Source organism: Oryzias melastigma, unplaced genomic scaffold (assembly GCF_002922805.2).
Source record: "Oryzias melastigma strain HK-1 unplaced genomic scaffold, ASM292280v2 sc01533, whole genome shotgun sequence".
Lineage (NCBI taxonomy): Eukaryota > Metazoa > Chordata > Actinopteri > Beloniformes > Adrianichthyidae > Oryzias > Oryzias melastigma.
This window is the reverse complement of record NW_023418115.1, coordinates 437-7,607: the sequence shown is the minus strand read 5'-3', so window position 1 is coordinate 7,607 and position 7,171 is coordinate 437. Positions and strand designations below refer to the sequence as shown.

Genomic DNA, 7,171 nt, shown 5'->3' with positions numbered 1-7,171 from the left:
CATGCTTTTGTTCTGACCTCTTTAGGTCTGCCTGACTGGACAGTAAACCCGTCTGCTGCTCAAGCTGGAGGCTTCACACCAACTGCTGGGCTTGAAAGAGTGAGTTTTCTTCCACTTATTTTTGTAATTTTCTTCTCTTCAAACTGCAGCTTGAAACGCTGAATCAAATAGAAGATTGTTCTAATGTTTTTTTGAATAGTTTTTTCTGATAGTTTGATTTATTGAATATTTCAGCTGAAATGTTGGTGCGAACAGAAAATCTTTACTGAAAAATATGCTAATTTAGCATAAATGGGTCTGTTGCTTAAGTAAATTAAATAAATTAATTATGAAACTCATGGCTAAAATTTTAACTTAGTACCAAAGAGCAGGTAAAATTCTATTCTTTCAAAGCTGTTGCTTTTACTGACAATTTGACAATCTAACGTGGGGACACAAGTTACCAAAGTCTGTCCAAAATATAGTTTTCAAGGTAATGTTTCATTTTATATTTGTAACATGTTCACAATAATGGTGTTTCATTTTATTCTCCAGCATCCTCAACAGCAAATTCATCTTGACTCAGTTTGTCCATTATATGTTTGCCAAATATATAAGTGTCTATAATTTGCTTTTTTTGTTTGTGTTTTTAATAAAGCTGCCACTCTGAAAAATGTCACTTATAAAGGTTGCTTTCACACATCTATTTCTGTAGACTTGGTTCAAATAGGCAGGAAATGCTAAGAATTTTTCTACCTACTTTTGATTCGGTTTGCTTTTACAATTGAGATTTTCACAAGCAAACCAAAGGCTGAAATGCAGAAAACAGCTGGAAACAAATCCCACAGTTCTGCCACTGGCTCACTTGAGGGCAGTGAACCAGGAAATAGAATAAAGAATACTCAATAGTGCTTTGATAGTACCCGAAGTCTAAAGTTTTCATACTTTTAAATAAAAAAAAATTGTTTTAGATCTGTCATTTCTGTGTAGGGGCTGCACGGTGGCGCAGTGGTTAGCGCTCTCGTCTCACTGCGAGAAGGCCCCGGTTCGAATCCCGGCTGGGACCTTTCTGTGTGGAGTTTGCATGTTCTCCCTGTGCATGCGTGAGTTTTCACCGGGGACTCCGGCTTCCTCCCACCGTCCAAAAACATGCTTCATAGGTTAATTGGTGACTCTAAATTGCCCCTAGGTGTGGATGTGTGTGTGATTGAGGCCCTGCGACAGACTGGCATCCTGTCCAGGGTGTACCCCGCCTTCGCCCTTCAGTAGCCGGGATAGGCTCCGGCACCCCCGCGACCCCGAAAGGGAAGAAGCGGTCAGCAAGATGGATGGATGGATGGCATTTCTGTGTAGCATTTGCTTTCTTGATGCATATTGTAGAAATGTAAAAAAAAAGGCAAACTGTGACACCGTCATAAAATCTGAAATACCTGGACAGCCTGAATCATCTTAGCCACCTCCACCTTCGTTTTCCCTTTCACTGGTTTCCCGTTCACACCACTGATTTCATCTCCTGCTGCCAGAGTCCCATCCACAGCTGCGGGGGTGTTATCGAAAACCTGTGAGACAATTTATCAAAAACCTTTGAGACAATTTAACAAAAACCTGTGAGACAATTTATCGAAAACCTGTGAGACAATTTAACAAAAACCTGTGAGACAATTTAACAAAAACCTGTGAGACAATTTATCAAAAACCTGTGAGACAATTTAACAAAAACCTGTGAGACAATTGAAGGGTACTAACTACAGAGACCCGCTCCAATTTGACTAACAGAATAACAATTAAAGCGTTTATGTGTTGCATAATCTACTGTGAGCAAAACAAAATATGCAAAAAATAAATAAATAAATAAAAATAAAAAATAGAGCAACATGAAACAATGTTTATTGGTTTCATTCTGTTTTGAAAAGAGAAAAGCACTATATCAAAATGAAAGCATAATTTTAAAGACAAATCATATATCTCCACACACCTGGACAATGTATAGACAAGGACAGTATTGTGCTCCACCTCCTATACTGATGCCAATAAGATTATTAGCATCTTTCTTTAGAGTCACGGTGCCAGGAACTGTGGGGATTCCCCTGGAGAGAAGAAAACAAGTCACCAAGTTGTTCCTAGATGATCTGTGGGAAAATCATCTTCAGCTTCTGCATTGAGAAATTTGTAATGGCAGTCTAGTCGTAATCCAGGACTTTAAATTTAGAAGAATAAAACATATAGACTCACAGTTTATCCTCCTCCAAGTCATAGTCCATGTCTGTGAACATCACAGGACAGTCTCAGCTGTCCCCGGAAAGCTGAAAAAGTGACAGCAGCTGTTATCTGCAGTTTTACCGAACGCAACAATCAATTATTACAAAACAAATGTGGACAATTCATGACCATTCTTAATAAGGTCTGTTTTAGATTTTTGATTAAATACAAATATATCTGCCAGTGTTAGACAGGGTCTGCACTGCAGCTCTGTGTTCGTCATAGACTGATTGGGAGAGGAGAGAGGCTAGGAAGGCAGCGGAAACAGCTGGTCATAAAAACTAAATTATATACTTTAAACTGGATACAATGACGAAAAAGAAGGGAACCAAAAACCTCAAATAACAGTATATACATTGGCAGAATAGTGTTTTATTTTAACCACCAAACTAGATGAGTAAAAAAAATAAAAGCTTGCTAACGTTGACTCATTAGCCGCTAGCTCCTTTAGCCTCCTAGCAGGTGCAACAGAAACGTCGTTCATTTATAAACAAGGTTGATAACTATTTACCTTTACAAGTCTACAGTAGATCCTTCATATATCTGTGTCGCAATCTGCTTTTGAGATTCGGCAGTTTTTTCTTACCCCACAACAAACGTCTCGGTTTGTACTTTCCTTGCGGGGGGAAAAAAAGATACTGACAGTTCCTGTTTACCTTATTTTGTCACTTCCGGCAGCAGAACGGAAATAGTTTTATACGGGTGCGCAGTACAATTTTAATGTGTTTACATCACTTAAAAAAAAAAAAAATTTTTGGTTGTTTTTTTTTTTGTTTATGCTATTAAAAATATCTATTATTACCTTATAAAGGTGATGTTGTTTTGCTTTAATATTAAATAAGTCCTCTAGCGAGTGGTGAGGTAAAATGAGAGTTAATTTTAGTTTAACGATTGTCAAAAATATATATGATGAATTACTTATTTTATTTTATTTTATTTCATTAAAACATATTTTCTTTTTCTTTTAGCTTGAATTGTAATTGTTTTATTTGGGGAAGCTATTCTAGATCTTGGTCTCTTGGTTGTTTCTGGCTGCCAGGTATTCTCACTCTGCAAACCTGAGCTACTTAAACATACAAGGAAAAAAAAGACAATTATTATATTACACATTCAAATATTCTAATCAAGAACAATAATCAAGAACTTCAGTGATTAAATTTAGTTTTATTTAAAACCTTGATCAATAAATGCAAAATTAATCACTCTGTTGTCTGCAGGAAGGTATTTCAACAGCAGAATGAGTATGGTAAGACTGCTCTCTTTTATCCACATCGGCTGCATGTTCTAAGTTTTTATTTCAATCATGTCATTTAATAAATGTCTGTTTTTATTGCACTTAAATTTGTTGTCAGGAACTTGAATTGAAGAATGTGGCTCTGACAGCTGGAGAAAAGCTGAAAGTGAAGGGAGAGATTCTCCATGATGCTGAGAGGTAATCCAGCTCATCACACTTCACAGTAATTTTCCAGGTAAATTTAATGTTATTCAGTAAGATAATGAAAGTGATGATTTATTTGTGAAACAAGTTCCCTAATTTTAGTCTAAGTGGTATTCTAAAGTAGGAATCATTTAGATTTGTTATCCAACCAGATTCCAGATCGATCTTGGTTGTGACCCAGAAGACTTGGCTCTACACTTTAACCCTCGTTTCCATGACGATGCTGATGGTGCTGTGCTTGTCTGTAACTCAAAGACTGGTGGGTGCTGGGGTGATGAAAAACGGGAAATTGACAACCCTCTGCAGAGGGGCAGTGATGTAAAGGTGAGACCCTAATGCTGGGAAATAGGTCGTGTATTTAATCAAATTAGTCAAAATTTGCTGTATTGTAGTTGTTTTCACATATATAATGTATATACTTTTGGTCTAAAGGATAAAATACTTTTCTTTTCTTTTTAGATTGTGTTAAAACTGTCTGGAGACATGTTTGAGGTGGAGCTACCTGATGGACAGGAGGTCCAGTTTCCTAACCGTGCTGGGATGGACGTCATCACCTACATCAGAATTACAGGAGACTTCAAACTCACAAGTTTTAAGATCTGCTGAGAGACAAACATCTGCAGTTGTCTTGATGATTAAATCTGAAATGTGGGTAAAAATTGTTAAAACATAGATTGTCTTGGTACAAATGCATCATAAAATACTTAATAGTTTAACTGGAAATAAAGTTGAATAGTTATTAAAAATGCGAGTCTTGTTTCTTATTTATGCATAAAATGTTAGAATATTTTTCATTATTAATCCACTATTCTGCAGTTTCTGCAACTGGCTTTGAAGTAACATCTCATATATTTTCCAGACATCTGTTCCATGAAGCATAAAAATAGTCAATAAGACTGGGAAATCAAAGTGGACAGCTTATTTGAGAAAAAACAAATCACCCAACAAATACTACTCATATGAAATATACCTAACCTACTAAAACTATAATTTTCTTTTCTGACTCTGAACAGGAAAATGAACAGTTTGATTGATGCTTCCTCAAAAATGACATGTGACATGATGGCTGTTTAACTAAGCAAAATACAACCCAACAAAGTTGCTACAAGGTGCTTAAAATTGAAATCATAAGTACAATTCTAAAAGTGAAACAAAACAGTGAAGAAAAATACATATCTCACAACAGTTAGAATTTGAAGCTGTTTTTTTTTTTATCAATAAAAGAGAGACACGATAAAAGGTTTGGATAAATATTATTCTGGGCAAGATTTCTCACAGCTTAGCTACATGCTAAATAAAAAATAGGAAGAAATGAATTCCAATAAAATGTAGGCTCCAATATTTCATTAAAACCTTTTAAGATGTGTAAGGAAACAAACAAATAAAATTAATTTGGTTTACCATTGGATTAATTTGCAGCCCTGTGCTCATGGCCTCAACATGTCCTGAAGAATATTTGACCTTTTCAATGTGGCATAAAAATGTGATTTTGCCACTTAGACAGAATTCAAGCATAAGTTTTAAGAATTTGCTGTGTAGCATTTAGAACAACGTCGATTCCAGCTTTGTTGGTTGAGATGGAGGAGTTACCTTTGCAACTGAGAGGATTGATACTGGGGGTGCACTACTGGGCTAGGGTGGCAGGATACAGTGGTGATTTCCCTGCAAAATGTCTTGTTGACTGTTGGCCGTTTGAGGGCATCCATAAAAAAGTTCATTTTATGACACATGTTGCGCAAGTGTTCTGTTGCTACTTGATCTTAGTGCCGCCTTCGACACGTTAGATCACCAAATTTTATTAGACAGACTTAGGAGTCGAGTTGGCCTCTCAGGAACTGTTCTTAACTGGTTTCATTCTTATCCAACTGATCAACATTGTTACCGTATTTTCCGGACTATAAGTCGCGGTTTTTTTCATAGATTGAATGTCCCTGCGACTTATACTCCAGTGCGACTTATATACGAATTTTTAATGAGATGAGATATGGACCGTAAGTCTAGAGTGCCCTCTTATGGTGATCTATGCAATTACTTTATTTACTTTAGTTATTCAGACGTGACACAGAGGACGAAGAATTTAACGGATTTAGTGATATGGAGTGAGATTGCGTGCAATTAATTACAGTAAAGATACAAAGTTGATGAGTTCTTGAGGCTTTAGTTAAATAAAACTGTTATGTTATATAAATGCTACACCTTTTCGTTTTTTTCATGATGCTAATATGTGAATATGTGTTGACACATATTCAGCCTGTTTTCTATTCACTTATGAATGTTATAACTTACCTTCCAGGATGATGTAATATCGTTTTTTTCAACCAGTTTGTAAAATAAATTACTTGAAAAAAATGCGACTTATACTCCAGTGCGACTTATGTATGGTTTTTTCTTCTTCATTATGCATTTTTTGGCCCCTGCGACTTATACTCCGGTGCGACTTATAGTCCGAAAAATACGGTATGTAAGGTTGGATACATGCTCCTTAAGAATCCATAACATAAGCCGTGGGGTTCCCCAAGGGTCATTTTTAGGTCCAATACTCTTTAATTTATACATGTTGCCTCTTGGGGATGTCATCAGGAGACATGACATTAACTTTCACAGCTACACTGATGATACTCAGCTTTACATCGCCGTGTCTCCTGATGACCTTGAACATATAAACACTCTTTTAAATTGTATTTTAGATATAAAGTCATGGATGGCAGAAAACTTCCTTCAACCTTCAAAACGGAAGTTTTAATCATAGGTCCTGAAGACAAGAGAGGGAAGATTTTACCCAAACTCAGTAATTTTAAAATTTCTCACTATGTGAGAAATTTATGTGTAGTTTTTGACTCTGAGCTGAATTTTATTCCACTCATTAAAAATGTTGTGAAGACAGGTTTTTATCATCTCAAAAATATTGCCAGAGTCTGCCCATTCCTCTCTCTTGCCAGCACAGAGGTGCTGATGCATCCATTTATTTTTAGTTGTTTAGATTATTGTAATACCCTGCTCTCTGGTTTACCTAAAAAGTCTTTGTCAAATCTACAGTTTCTACAGAACTCAGCAGCACAAGTTTTGACGAGGACCAGGGGGCGGGAGCACATTACACCAGTTTTAAAATCGCAGCATTGGCTCCCTGTGCGTTTCAGGATTGATTTTAAGGCTCTCTTAATAGCTTATAAAAGTTTTTTATGGTCTTGGGCCTTCTTATTTAAGGGATTTGCTTTTAATATATGAACGGGCGTTGCGGAGGTGGCTCCTGTGGTCAGACTGGGCCTTGGATTAGATGGATTCCCATAAAACCATTTGTACACAGCAGTACCAAGCCCGACTGCTTCCTCAGAGCCCAGACTGTTTCCAGCTACAGTTCTTAAGTCTTTGTTCATTTTTTTTTTCAAATATTATATTGAGGGAGGGAGGAACTGGGGAAGGCAGGGGTACTCATCAGAGGTGGGGACTCGAGTCACATGACTTAGACTCGAGTCAGACTCGAGTCATGAATTTGAC

The 7,171-nt window shown here is 36.7% G+C and overlaps 2 protein-coding genes across 5 annotated transcripts; one reads left to right on the top strand and one right to left on the bottom strand.

Moving 5' to 3' along the window:
* Positions 1–20: 20 nt before the first annotated feature.
* On the top strand, positions 21–4,401 carry LOC112138204 (galectin-1-like). 3 transcript variants are annotated; one of them, XM_024260773.1, is made up of 6 exons: positions 2,963–3,099; positions 3,207–3,277; positions 3,456–3,484; positions 3,591–3,670; positions 3,829–4,000; positions 4,136–4,401. In XM_024260773.1, exons 3-6 carry the CDS (start codon positions 3,476–3,478, stop codon positions 4,280–4,282), a joined length of 408 nt encoding a protein of 135 aa, XP_024116541.1. In that variant the 5' UTR covers positions 2,963–3,099; positions 3,207–3,277; positions 3,456–3,475; the 3' UTR covers positions 4,283–4,401. The 3 variants fall into 3 exon arrangements, with proteins under 3 accessions (XP_024116540.1, XP_024116543.1, XP_024116541.1); XM_024260772.1 differs by lacking the exons at positions 2,963–3,099; positions 3,207–3,277 and adding an exon at positions 21–99; XM_024260775.1 differs by lacking the exons at positions 2,963–3,099; positions 3,207–3,277 and adding an exon at positions 2,832–2,940.
* Positions 1,377–2,894, bottom strand: LOC112138206 (PRKCA-binding protein-like). Of its 2 annotated transcripts, none has more exons than XM_024260779.2 (4): positions 2,825–2,894; positions 2,212–2,282; positions 1,955–2,066; positions 1,377–1,538 (listed from the first exon to the last, which is right to left on the bottom strand). In XM_024260779.2, the coding sequence occupies exons 2-4, from the start codon at positions 2,250–2,252 to the stop codon at positions 1,392–1,394; spliced, it is 300 nt and encodes a 99-aa protein (XP_024116547.1). In that variant the 5' UTR covers positions 2,253–2,282; positions 2,825–2,894; the 3' UTR covers positions 1,377–1,391. The 2 variants fall into 2 exon arrangements, with proteins under 2 accessions (XP_024116547.1, XP_024116545.1); XM_024260777.2 differs by having other exon boundaries at positions 2,750–2,889.
* Positions 4,402–7,171: the final 2,770 nt, after the last annotated feature.